Source organism: Lepisma saccharinum, unplaced genomic scaffold, assembly GCF_977018435.1.
Source record: "Lepisma saccharinum unplaced genomic scaffold, izLepSacc3.1 HAP1_SCAFFOLD_427, whole genome shotgun sequence".
Taxonomy (NCBI): Eukaryota; Metazoa; Arthropoda; class Insecta; order Zygentoma; family Lepismatidae; genus Lepisma; species Lepisma saccharinum.
Genome location: NW_028143126.1, coordinates 155,038 through 169,351, shown reverse-complemented (window position 1 = coordinate 169,351; position 14,314 = coordinate 155,038). Strand labels below are relative to the sequence as shown.

Below are 14,314 nucleotides of genomic sequence, written 5' to 3'. Positions count from 1 at the left end.
TGTAACTACTTGGTCAAATTCACTCTTATTGTACTGCACAAAATATATATCAAAGATTTTTATCTGTTATTATTGCTGAGTATCATCGTAGATTAGGGATGGAATGGATTAATTGGTTCTTTTAAAATGCTGTATACAGATTTTTGGATTGGTAATATTGCCAACAATTTTACCGATTTGCAGCCACATAGTCAGGGGGAGGGCTAAGGGAGCTGAACCCCCCCCCCCAAAAAAAAATACTACAAATATATAATTTAAATAATGTAAAGTGGTAATTAATTTTACTTCCTTAGCAGGATTAAACATTAGATCGAAAAAGTTTAGTGTATAATAGAGGAACCAAGTTATATTTTTATATTCTACCACTTAATCCAAAGAAAAAATGGATCCATAGCTCTCAAAATGTATAGTTTTTTGTGTGAGAGGTCACACAATATAAACTTTATGAGTAAAATTTGGCTCTAACATTTTTTTGACGGAATGTGTAAAAGTTAATAACAAAATGCTATAACTATGAATTTCAGTACACTAACTGTACAAAATGCAAGAAAAAATAATGGACAACACTTGTGTTGGATGTTCACTCATATGGTGGATCGAGTAGCAAGGTCTCTCCATTTATATAATAATAGTATAATTGTAATAATAACAATAATAAATTTGGATTAAAATTGGTTTATTTTTAATAACTTATAATAGTTAATATTGTAAAATGACAATTATAACCATGGTAATAACTATTATTATCATTATTATTTCTACTAATAAAGTTTTATTAGTGGCAATACAAATATTTCTGGCGACGCCTGTGCTGATAAGGGATGAGCCCCCCCAAAATAAAATCCTGGCTACTGGCCATCCGATTTGATATTTCTATAGCTAACTTGTAACTGATAACATGTTTTGCCATTTTGTCATTGTTTTTATGTGTACAGATATAATTAATTTACCTTGATTTTGTAAAATAAATTTCTAAATATACAATTCTTTTTCTAAGGGAAAAACCATGGCAGTACTTGCATATATTAATTAAAGAAGTGATTATATCATTCAGAGTCTTCATGGAACATTTGCATTTTATATTGGATCAGTAGAATGTTGATTATCAGGCTGTGTCCAAAAGGTCCAAAAAGTAGGCTTGAAGTTTGGTCTTGTCAGAAGTTACATCACCTAGTGCAGTTTGAAAGTGCCAATTAAACAAGCAATCAAGCCCGTTAGCAAGCAGTATGTGATATTGCACACTCGTTCACTTGTTGTTCACTTCATTCTCAAAGGATGTTCACTTGAAGTATGGTCTTGTACCTTTTGGACATGGCCTCAATATTGGTAACTTTAATACTTTTTGATAAAGGCAAAAATTTCATATCAGTCCATCCCAATGAAATGGTAGGTATGGAATATATGAGGGATGATCGGAAAAAAATAATACAAAGCCTGCAAATTCCAGTAGGTATTTATTAGACTAGTACAAACAGACTCACGTGAAAGGATACTTCATACACTACTTCTCCACGTAGTCTCCTCCCTGTTTCAAGCATTTATTCCAGTGCTTCACGAGGTTCATGATTCCTGTCTCAGAATTCAGGGTCCTGTTGTCGAAGCCAAGCCCTTACTATGTGCTTAACAACATCATTCGAGTGAAACTTTCATCATTGCTGCGCCTACAAACATCTCTTTGCTCCTTTGAAGAAACATCTCGGAGGATGCTGGTTTCACTTGGATGATGATGTTAAGCACGAAGTAAGGGCTTGGCTCCAAGAACACGACCCTGAGTTCATGAACCTTGTGAAGTGCTGGGATAAATGCTTGAACCAGGGAGGAGACTATGTGGAGAAATAGTGTATGAAGTATCCTTTCACGTGAGTCCGTTTGTACTAGTCTAATATCTACTGGAATTTACAGGCTTTGTATTCTTCTTTTTCAATCATCCCTCGCATTAGTCAGTACTCTATCAGTATTAGCCTACAGAGGTACATCATTTTATTAGTAAAATTGCAAGCAATTTTACCAATTCAGTATTTCTATAAATGGCCTGTAATTAAGTGTACAATTCTGCCACTGTGTTGTTTTTATTATCATAAATGTATATTTCATGTGTCATGATTTTGGAAAATATATTTCTTTCCCTAATGTAAAACCTTTCAGAGTCACAGTCTCATAAATCAATATGACAGCGCTAGTTGTCTTTGCTTGTTTTTCATGTTATTGGATTGGTACTTTTTTATTATTAGTATTTACCTAGGGCGATAGGAAAATAATTGTAAATTCATTCATTTCAGGTCCCATAAATGACTCCCTGAGTGATACTATCTACATTCTTACTTCCAATCCAGTGAGCTTGTTCTCAATGATACCTTTGGAAGACAAGATGAAAGTGCACCAGTTACAAGAATTCCTCCCTTCTTATCAGGGCTTTTATCCCGACTTCACAATGGCTGCCTTAGGAGGGAAACTGAATGATTGTATTGTCATTCATTCTGGTTCTGTGAGTATTGTATGCTTGCTTCTTTTTAAATTTGTTTCTTTGCCTCCTATGGAGGGATATTCCAAGCTACTTCTTCCATTCTTCTCTATTTGTGAACTAAGAAATTTCTTCCTCAGCCTCTGGGCTATCTTCTGCTAAAGTTTCCTTCCATTTCCATTGTTTTTATATAGCTTTTCTGCTCATCTCCTATTCTAGTTGGTTTTTCAAATTTTTTTTCCAGCTCTTTAATTTCATGCTTTGACTATTTTTCTATTTCGTACTATTACAATGGGAATGTCTTGAATTGTAGGAATTATGTGGAATAAAGGTGAGGTAAAGGTAAAGTTCCCTGTGCATATAGCAGCATGCCATGAAGGCATATTTAGGGGATGTGGTAGTATGGCCCCACACATTCTCGATCTCAGTCATTTAGGTATATGAACTGAATTGAATTTTGATCATATGTTCAAGCAGGGGCTCTCCTATACTGTGGTGAGTGGTTTATGTTATCAGTTTGTAATCAAGAGGTCTCTGGCTCAACTTCCAATGGAGACACTTTTCACTGGTGTTGTCTAGTTTCGACTTACCTGTGCAATAATTGGACTTATATCCTGTACCAGCTAACTGTATAGCAGACAAACGAGTACGAGTCTCTGCACAAGTACTGACGCAAGACAGCTCCACCAATGAAAGCGATAGGGTCGGAATTGCGGAATGGGAACTGGAGTTACCCACTTTCCCTGCTTCACTTTGGCAGTGTTGCAAACTTTTGAAAATGATAATACCACACTGGCAAACGGGCCATATTTTTGTTTCCAGGTCCATATGCTTCGTTTAAGAATTTCTTATTTACCCCCCCCCCCCATTCCCACGCACATATACGTGGGATGAGAATTTCAGTACCCATCTTGCACAAAACTTATGGTAGCCTAGCTTTTGCGTCACAATCTCATGCAACAAACTTCGTAAAATTTGAGGAAACTCAAGCGAGAGCTCCATAATTGTGAAGCGGCGGTTTTCACACATCTTTGCATTGATTTTCACCACCAGTTCATCAGTCACAATGCTCGGTCGGCAACTTCATGCACATTAGTGCAGCCATTTTTAAACATATTGCAACACTGGCTCACTCCCATTTCACTCATTATGTCGTTTCCGTACACCTTGCAAAGTTTCTGATGAATTTCAATCGGTTTGTGGTTTTTCGCCAACAAAAATCTAATCACTGACCACACTTCACAACTCGGGGGATTTTTGATTGCAGCACACATTTTAAACATTCACAGTGAACACAGCAGAAGCAACACGAACCGCACGCTACCACAGCTGGATATGTACTGAGTGAGGGGACGCTCTGACACCAAAATGGCAGCATTAGCCCCACCCCTTGCCCCACTCCACCAAAACGTAAGTTACTTTCTGGATAGCCCACATATTTACACACATACGCACCTGTTTTTCAATGTTGATTATATATTTTAGTATTTAATTATTGGCTTGTACAGCATTATATGCTAGTTAATCTTGAAGGAAACATGATATATAGTCAAAGATGTTGATAAACGGCATCCTAATAACGTAACAGACTGACTAGTGGCATATTTTAGATGGGAGGAATCGAAATTGAGATCACCTAAATGTCCTCAAATTGGGTAATTTGTGGTTGTAATCACTTGACTTAAAATTTCTAATTTGCCATGTATTGTCCTTAATGAATGAGGTACATGCGCAAAGAATCGTATCTGAACAAAATAAAAAAAAATACAATAAATTAGCACTCAAAGTGAAATGGTAAATATACCAGTATGGTGGCTTGTCTGCCAAGAAAAAGTAAACTGTCCTTGCGTCCCAGTTTTGGCACCAAACATAGCTGCTACTGCCTCTATAAACAACAACACAAAAGGAAAAAGACCGACTTAACAAACAAGCTGATTCAGTTCTCTTAATTTGTAGAGGTAATGTCATCACCTTGTAATAAAAGGGTCCCGGTTTCAATACTGAGTGGAGGTACATGGCACATTGATCCCACTTTAAACTGTAGGCTTAGTCTGTGTATAAAGTCAACACAAATCATAGTTCATGAATGTACAGTCACTGTCGATGCACTAAGTAGCAAGCATACACCAATTAATGGTCGATGTAGGAAAGAGGTTCCTGTTCTTCAATTCTTTGACGTTCACAGTCAACATTTGAATGTAGGAGGGATAAAACAGCAAGTGCAAATTTTGACAAGCCTTGCATTTAGCGTACCGACCAAGGTCTGGACCGTACATGCCATGAAATTTCCGTACATGTACACTAATGACCATATGGTTGGCAATGCTGCACTTTCACCACTTGATTTCTCTCCTCCTCCTCTGCAGCTATGCATAGCCCTACTTCACAGTTATCTGGGACAGGGTATAAATCTGCAATAAAAAGTGTTTTTTTTTTTTTTTACATTTATTTTAAATTGCAAAACGTGTCCAAATTTTGCCAATTCTTATCATTTTTACAACTAATTTTCTGTACAGAAAGGAGAAATTCATGTCATCAGGTATGAAAACCACAGTGATTCATACATACTCAAAAAGTAATACTTGTTTTATTCATGAAATTGGTACTTGTATATATGAGTTGTGGCTAGAAAAAAACCGGACTGTTGCTACAAAATCTTTTATTGGTTATTTCATACAATACGAACATTATCCCCTTCAAAGTACTCCCCTGCACTATTGATACACCACTCCATATGAATCTTCCATTTCTGGAAGCAGTGCTGGAAATCATTTTCTGAAACCATGTTCATGACCTCCATCGCTTTTGTTTTCACACATTTTACGGTGGTAAATCTGGTTCCTTTCAGTGCTGATTTGACCTTTGGGAATAAAAAAAGTCACACAGAGTGATATCCAGTGAATAGGGTGGATGTTCTAACACTGGGATCCCATGCTTGGCCAAAAAAGCCTTGACTGTCAATGCCGTGTGGACAGAAGCATTGCCATGATGAAGAATTCATGACTTGCTTTTCCACAGATCAGGTTGTTGTCTTCTTACTCGCTCACGAAGGGTCGTCAGCACCATAATTTAATAATGTTGGTTATTTTGCAATAGCTCGAATACTCAAGGACGATCTTTTCGAATCAATTCACCGACATTTGCAATGTTTGATTCCGTTTTTGAAGTGCAAGGCCATCCAGGACGCGAGTCGTCCGCGATCACTTCTCATTCCTCTTTAAACCTTTGAAACCACTCAAACACTTGCGTGTAGGGCCTCCCCGATGGCGCAGTAGTAGTGTCATTGCCTTGTAATTAAGGGGTCCCAGGTTCGATTCCCGCTGGAAGCACAAGTGGTTCGGATCCCACTTTAAACTGTAGGTCCAGTCCCGATTAGCCTTACTGTGCATAAAGTGGACTTAAAACACCAACTCAAACCAAACCAAACACTTGCGTGCGTGATAATCACTCATCTCCGTATACTTCCTTCAACAAACCATAAGTTTCTGTGGCAGATTTTCAGAGTTTCATAAGAAACTTCAAATTGATATGGTGTTCCACTTTCACACTTAACATTTTTCCGATGGAGCAAAGATGTACGGTTCACTTCGTCCACAAGCTACAGCGGAACTGAGCACTGCGCACCCTGGAAAATCACACAGTCGATAGGCAGGATATCACGTTATACACCCATGCACCGCTTGACCTTGACGCGCTTGTCGTTTGTCGACAGTAACATCAATCCAGTTTTTTTCTAGCCACACCTCGTACATGTATAAGCAGTGTGTGAAGTGGAGAATTCTAGATGTCAGGATGCTTGATCGAGTTTGAGGATAAGTTGGGGGGAAGGATGCTTGTATGGATCAACATGGAAGCGAAGTAGGTGGAGGGATGCTTTTCCTAGCTTCGGGGGGAGGGGGGGCTGCTGTGACCAAATTTATAAGGGAGAAAATTGTGTGCTTTGTGAAAAAAGAAATAGCCTCCTATGTGCAGGCACAGACATGGACTGGTTTGTAATGATTCTATAGAAAATCATTGGGATTATTACGATCCAGGAGGATCCACAACTGTACATATGGTAGTACTACTGTGCTGAAAAATGTTACGTAATACAGCATTGCACAAAGCATTTCAATTAATTACTGTTTCCTTCTAAACTGATTTCAGAGTAACAAACTGCTTGTGGTGGACACAGCAGCTGGAGAATTGAACCAAGTGTGTTTGAGCTCTGTTCTTGAACAAGCTGCCAGCAAACTGTCACGTACATTCCACCAAACCGCCAACAAGAAATGGAAGTTGAAAACGGACTTCATGGAGAACAATTGGGGAGTAAGTTCTGGAAAACTTATAGTCTTTTTTGTAGTTAATTTTATTTTTATTTAAGTTTTAATATATTTTTCAAAATAAAAAGTGTAAATTATTGGATTAAATACAAGTTTCATCTTCTTGATTGTGGTTCTTCTGGTTCAAGTTAAATATCGACAAAGAATATCAAGATATAGAAATGCGCAGGAAATAAGACAAAATAACTACTGTGCAAGGAAACTGAAGGAGAGGGAAATAAATAACATATATAAACAAGAACTTCAAAGATGTTACACAGAAAAGAAGGAAAGACAATTGGAACAAATGGACGAGGGCCCCCCTGATGGCGTAGCGGTAAGGTTGTCGCCTTGCAATCAAGGGGTTCGGGGTTTGATTCCTGGTGGAAGCACATTGCACAGAGGTTCGAATCCCACTTTAAACTGTAGGTTCAGTCTCGATTAGCCTTTCTGTGCATAAAGTGGACTTAAAACAACAATTCAATTAAAAAAAGAACAATTGGATGGAACTGAGAATGGAATTGTGAGTGTAAGTGGAAAAACATCAAAGATATACTTGGAAAGTCAGCAGAAAAGGATATGAAGGAAGAAGAGAAAGAAACGAGTGGTTTGATGAGGAATGTCTCCAAAAAATAGAAGAGAAAAAGAAAGCTAGATCAAAAGTGATGGAAAAAGAGGACACGGAGGACAGTAGTAGAATACAAAATCAAATTAAGAGAAGCAAAGAATTTATGCAAAAGGAAGAAGAACTCTTATGAACGGAAAAAGAAGCAAACAGTTAAAATGAGATAGGAAAAATGTACACTATAACTAGAGAACTGCGAGCAGGTTTCCAACCAAGAACCTCGATGTGCAGAGGGAAAGACAATGTTTTAATAGGAAATGAAACTGAGATTAAGGAATGATGGAAGCAGTATTTTGAGGAACTCTTGAATAGGAGTAGTAATGAGCAGAGGGATGAAGAAGAAATTATTTACCAAGGGCCAGAGCTACCGTGTGATCTCCCAACAAGTGGTGAGATACAAATAAGCATTGACAGATGAAAGAAAAATAAATCGCCAGGTGAAGATGGGATAAGTGCAGAATTGATAAAAAAATGGAGACATAAAATTGAGAGAGGAAATATGTAAACTGATACAGCCATATGGAAATCAGAGAGAATTACAAAGGATTGGAATACATCAATTATCTGCCCAATTCATAAAAAAGGAGATAAGCTGCAATGTAGTAATTATAGGGGAATATCGCTGTTAAATATATGTTATAAAGTATTTACAAATATATTATATGGAAGAATGGTGCTATATGCAGAAGAAATATTACAGGACTATCAATGTGGTTTTAGAAAAGGACGATCCACAATGAACAACATTTTTATGTTAAGAATAATATGTGAAAAATTTTATGAATTTAACCTTGACCTGCACTTCCTATTTACAGATTTTAAACAAGCCTATGATTCAGTGGATAGAAAAGTTTTATATAAAACCTTAAAGGAGTTTGGCATTGCTAACAAATTATTGGATTTGATTAAAACGGCATTAGACAATTCCACTAGCAAAGTAAAAATACAAGGACAAATGTCTGAAGCATTTCAGGTCAGAAAAGGTTTAAAGCAACTTTTCAACTATTCTGTTTAATTTAGTTTTGAAAAAGTAATAAGAAACATAAAAACAAATTCCAATGGAACTACATTAAATAGAACAAGACAGTATCTAGCTTATGCTGATGATGTGATACTCAGATGGTCAGTGAAAGCAATTGAAGAAGTAAGCACACAAATACAAGAAGCAGTGCAAACAGCAGGACTACTGATAAATCAACAAAATACTAAATACATTAGAGGCGCAAAAAGTATCCCCAGGAGACAGATATTAAACATAAAGAATATGAAGTTTGAAGAGGTTAATAGCTTCAAATACCTGGCCTCCTTGATAACAGCAAAAAATAAAATAAAAGAAGAAATCAAAACAAGACTTGTAGCAGGTAATAGATGTTACTATAGTCTAAGACACATTTTTATGTCTAGAGCAATCAGCAAAAAAGAGAAAATAGAAAAATATAAGACTATGATAAAGGCAATAGTGATGTTTGAGAGTGAGACATGGTCCCTAACAGAAAGTGACATGATGATTTTAAATATGTGGTAAAGGAAGATTTACAATGAGTATGTGGACCAGTGGTAGAGAATGGATACTGTAGCTTAAGAATGAACCAGGAACTGTATGATTTATACAAAGACTTGGACATATTAGCAGATATTAGGCGAAGAAGACTACAATGGTTAGGGCATATTATAAGGATGGATGAAGACAGATTGTTAAAAGGAGTGTTGGATGGTAGACCTGGAGGAAGGAGAAAAGTAGGAAGACCTAGACTGAGATGGATGGAGGATGTAGAGAGGGATTTGAAGGAGCTGAAAGAAACTGGAGGAGGAGAGCAGCAGATAGAGAAGAATGGGCGAAGATCCTGAAGGAGGCCAAGGCTCTCAGAGGGCCGTAGAGCCAAGGAGTAAGTAAGTAAGTTTATCTTCTTGACATTTCAACGTTGTACACATATTCACCATGGAACACAGTAAACATGGTTTGAGTATCAAGGTGAAGAAAGCTTTTTGTTTTTGTTGTCCTTTCGCTTATTTGGAGTCTATTACTTTCAGATTCACTACCTTTGGGAGGCCTTTGAAATTTAAATTCCATGGTGCAACAGCCCTCGAAGGGCCAGGGCCTACCAGAGTGGCTGTTCATAGGGTGACGCGTCATCAGAGCATTGGATTCCATCACCACTGTTTTCTGGCCTTTGTGACCGGAGCCCGCTACTTCTTCTTTTCAAGTAGCTTCCCAATTGTCATCACGATGCTGGGTCAATGCTGAACTTTTGAGAGCTCACACCAGGAATCGAACCCAGGATCACTCACACCAAAGGTGACAGGTCTAATCACTTGGCTATGCGGGTGCCCTTTGAAAGTAATAGGTTCCAAAAAAGAGTGGCACAAAATATTAAAGAAATTCTCCACCTTGATACATGTCGCTTCTTCAGGGAAAAAAAGTGGGGATAGGGTTGAACAAGTGTAACAAATTTCAAATAATCAGCTTTGAAACAACAATAAGCGTAAAGAATTCAGCAAACAACCAGATATCCAAAAGCACAGTTGCATAATTTAAATTCAAATTTCTCTATTATTATTTTCATCCACAAGTTGCACATTTTCATCTATTGTGTATGCATGTTTCTAAATCAACACCATGGAATGATTTTGTGTAAATTAATGTACATTCTAAATTTTAGTCTCTGTTTTAATTTTTTTCTCTCTTAGCAGTATAAATTTTATTTTTAAAATTACATGTTTCTTCTCAATTGCCAGGTGCTCTATGAAGTGAAAGGCGACAAACTAGAAGTAATTAACTTTGAGACATGGACAGCATATACCTTGACTCTTCCATTCAACTTAAATTCAGTACAACTTGTTGCACAAGATAAGTGGCTCCTAGAAGATACTAATAACAAGTAAGTACACATTCTACCATGTTTTATTCACTAAACTAGAACTGATATAAATTTACTAATAAAGAAAAATAGATTTACTCAAATACTTTTTTTCATGGAAAAGCACTACTTTTTCATTGTACAAGTTGTCAAGTGTTGAACTTTCACTATGATACTTGCAACAAATTTTGTCACACTTTATGTAATATAGTTATTTTTTCAATGATCTCAACTTAAGGCATTCAGATTTTTAATCTTCATTGATTTCATTGTTGGTTTTACCTAAATATTATTGGTTCAGGTTGTTATTTTACAAAGTCCACATATCCTGTGCAGAATGAGTCACTTCTCAGCTACATTTTATAGGAATGCAACTTTTTTTAAATTGCAAATTGATTAACATTATAGTTACTACATGAAGAAATGTTACAACGTTTAGCTCTGCTTTTACTGGGACCAGTCCCATATTCAATTCCCTGCAGGAGATGTGAAATCAATATTGAGTTTGTTTACCATACTGTTTGGCACACACAGGAGTTGTACTACATATTTCAGCTAAAAATGCAGGCAAACCAGGATTCTAATTCAGGTCTCTGGCATACTGTGCTATTGCTCTACCAACTGAACTACCAAGCCAGGTCTGATTTCACCGATTTTTCACTCTTGTTGTTTAACCTGCATGGAATTGTCTGTAGATGGTAGAGCAATGGCACAGTATGCCAGAGCTGTCTGTTTGATTCCTGGTGAGATAGGCTAATTGGGCCTGCATGTACATTTTGAAGTTGGACCTGAAACATTGGTCAATGTGCTTTGACTAAGGATTGAATTCCGGATCCTTCAATTAGAATGTGATTGCGTTACTACTATGGTAAGAGGGAAGCTTAAATATGATGTTTACTCCACATCGTAAAGACAATTGGGTGAGCTGTTTGAAAGAAAAAGTTACAGACTCCAGTCCAGATAGTCAGAGGGAGGGAGTTAGGGCTACATGCATTCAGAATCTCATCTATTTGTTGATGTTTGATCAGCACGATGCTCCAGCTGCTTTTGCCCCCAGGCATCCACCCATTTATTAGAGGCTGAGTAAACTCCAGAGCCACTCTATGCAGGGACATTGCTGGTAAAATTCCACCTGAAATCACCTACCATGGGAATAGAACCTGGGTCTCCCATCTCTGACTGGACCATGGTGACTTATTTTAATGATATATTAGCTATATCCCTCAATGAAGTAACTTTATGGTAAACACAACTTTTTTTTTTATCATAACTGAGAATAACTTATACGTTTCAACTTTGTTCTCTAGGAAACACCTGTTAGAGAAGTCAAATAGCAAGGATCCCTGTCCAAACGTTTTATATGTTATTGAAGAAACGTGTGGAGGAGTGGAAAAGGTTCTTGTGAGTCATGTTCTGAAGAGCGATTCAGGAGATTTGAGCAAATCAGTTCTGAGTGCTGCAATCCGAGAGCAAATCAATGCACCTAATCGCTTGATGGTGACCTCTGATACATTCGCCACAGTGATTGTTGGATTTCCTGATCTTGAAAGGAGTGAGAACTATGTTTATAAATGGCCACGGCAACCATCAGATGATGGACTGTATGAAGAAAAACATCATCCAGCTGTAGATGGGGGGCAAAATCTTATCATCCTGAGGGATTCTGGCCAGGTAAGTTATCATCATTATTTTTAGGACTGATATTGATACTCGAAAATGATAACCATTAAAAGTTGTTGAAAATATTAATATTAATTTGTGAGTATTCCCATGCAGTTATATGTATCAATTTACCAGATTTTTGCTTTAAAATACTCAAGGGTTACATCTTAATATTAATATATACATAATAATAATAATAATAAATACATAATAAAAATATATATCTGAATATTATATGTCATTTATTCACAAAATCTATTTTTTAATTTAATATGTGTGTAAAATATATGGAAATTTCTTATTTTGCATCATTTCCAGGATAATTAGATCTGTGAAAGTATTGCATAACACTTTTGTGGACCCTGTGAAATACCAAAACTCCAGAAAAGGATTGGCTGGTATCAGTTAATAAATTCAAACAGATACTTTCTGATAACATACCACTTCTATCAGCTGATTTGGATACACTGGTGTATTCTTTCCTCCTCTTCATGTATGGGTGTGATTCATAAAATTATCGGCAATTTTACCCTTAAACTAATACACACATATAGTTACATTGGATGACACTGACGGTGTATCAGTTGATTTTTATCATTGCTAATAAATATACAAAAAGGCTGTGAATTCTGTAGCATTCTAGGTGTAACTTTAGCTATAGCATGTATTGTTGGGGTGCTTGAGGTCTTTACCTTTTTATCTGGTGCATGCATATAAAACTGATATTTTATGTAAAATGATAATATATATTGTTATGTTGCAGGTAGTGAAAGCAATACCAAGTTGGAAAGTTCCTGAAGAAGTAGCTTCTAATAAAAAGTTGAAATCTGGAATTTCCGGTTATCTTGAAGTTACAGATCTCATCTCTCAAAAACTTAGATTCATTAAAATTCCAGAGTAAGTTTACATATTAATATTAAGTTTTATTATGAATTATTATGTCATTCTTGTTTCTGTCACATTGTTTAACCACATACTGATTTAGCTGCTCTGTTTTGTCAAAAATGATATAGTTTTGCCCTATTAGTCATTATCCAGGGTGGCTACTCACTGGGAATTCCTTGAATTCCAGAAATTATGCGTGAATTATGCATGCATTCTGCATGAATTTTTCTCCGTGTATGTGAAACATTGCAACTTTTATTAATCCAAATCCCATTCAGCGAGGTGGTCGTCCCAGGTGCTGATGGAAGGGGGGCACCGAACGGCAAGAAGAAAAATATTGAAAATTACTTGTAATAAAGCATGCATGCGATCCCCTCAAAAGTTTTGGCGAACTATTAAAACAATATCATTGCCAATTTGCAAAGATATTGATTTGATTTTTTTGCTTCCTGCACTCGCATTACAAGCTCTTCTTTTAAACAAATAAAATAAAATAAATAACTATCCAATATTTATATATATATTATTTGTTTGTTAGTGAGGATGTGTTTTACAACTTCTTAGTGAATAGTTCCAATAGTGTATGCAGTTGTAAAAATACTATTGGTGTAAACTGCAGTCTGCATGTCATAACAGCTGTACTAAATTTTTCTAATATCTCTTCAAAAAAGCTATTTCTTTTAAAAGAATACGTTGTGATGGTTTTTTGACTCTTTCAATGATCTTTCCAGGCAGCTTTCAAATAGCTAAAAGGTGTACAGGACGAGAGTACACGTCGCTTAGAGCAACAATAATAAATAAAAGTCTATGCTGCTTGGCATCGAGACACAACAATACTCGGACATCTTTGATCTTTGTCAGTAGTGGCTGTGTTCTCATATGTGACAATGACCCATTCAGAGCATTACAATAAACAAAATTTGCGAAACAAAAGGCAGCTACCGGGCAAAAGAGAATCAGAATTGACACTCTCATAACTTCACAAAAGCACTCATGCTATTCTAGTTTAGATGTAGCTACTACGAACTATACACTCACTTTCCGAGGATTATTGTATAGTCAACGTGCTTCTGATGAAGCTGTGTGTATCCGAAATTGTGTAATTATTATAAATGATGTCTTCCAAGAAACTTTCTGGGGCTCAAAACAGGAAAAGAAAGAAGATAAGAGAGAGAGAGGACATTAGAAGTGCAACGATTTTATCGAAGTCTTTCAAGAAAAATGTTGAATCCACAGATGCTAACGAAGATTCTTCAGCACCGGAAATAGAAACCACACGACTGTGAAGAGTCAATCAGCAACTAGGTTGTCTTCAGAAACAAACGCAGTACAATCTCTAAGTATCCAATTTCTGGATGTCTGTGCAGCTTTGGAGGAATTATGTGACCTCTCAAAAGAGTCACCTGAAACGATACACGGTGCTACACAGCCTTAAGGAGTTTAACTTTATTGTGTTCTTATTCTGTTTCGCTGATATCCTTCGAGCTATTAACGATGTTAACCTATTGCTGCAAGAAAAGTC

General features: G+C 36.6%; 1 protein-coding gene across 1 annotated transcript in view; it reads left to right on the top strand.

Moving 5' to 3' along the window:
* The window catches only part of LOC145982803 (von Willebrand factor A domain-containing protein 8-like), a 172,799-nt gene that overhangs the window by 92,164 nt on the left and 66,321 nt on the right, over positions 1 to 14,314 (top strand). The window contains exons 17-21 of the mRNA XM_083116170.1: positions 2,280 to 2,485; positions 6,608 to 6,769; positions 10,124 to 10,266; positions 11,553 to 11,916; positions 12,671 to 12,804. Coding sequence (XP_082972296.1) covers positions 2,280 to 2,485; positions 6,608 to 6,769; positions 10,124 to 10,266; positions 11,553 to 11,916; positions 12,671 to 12,804 — 1,009 coding nt within the window. The remainder of the gene's footprint in view (positions 1 to 2,279; positions 2,486 to 6,607; positions 6,770 to 10,123; positions 10,267 to 11,552; positions 11,917 to 12,670; positions 12,805 to 14,314) is intronic.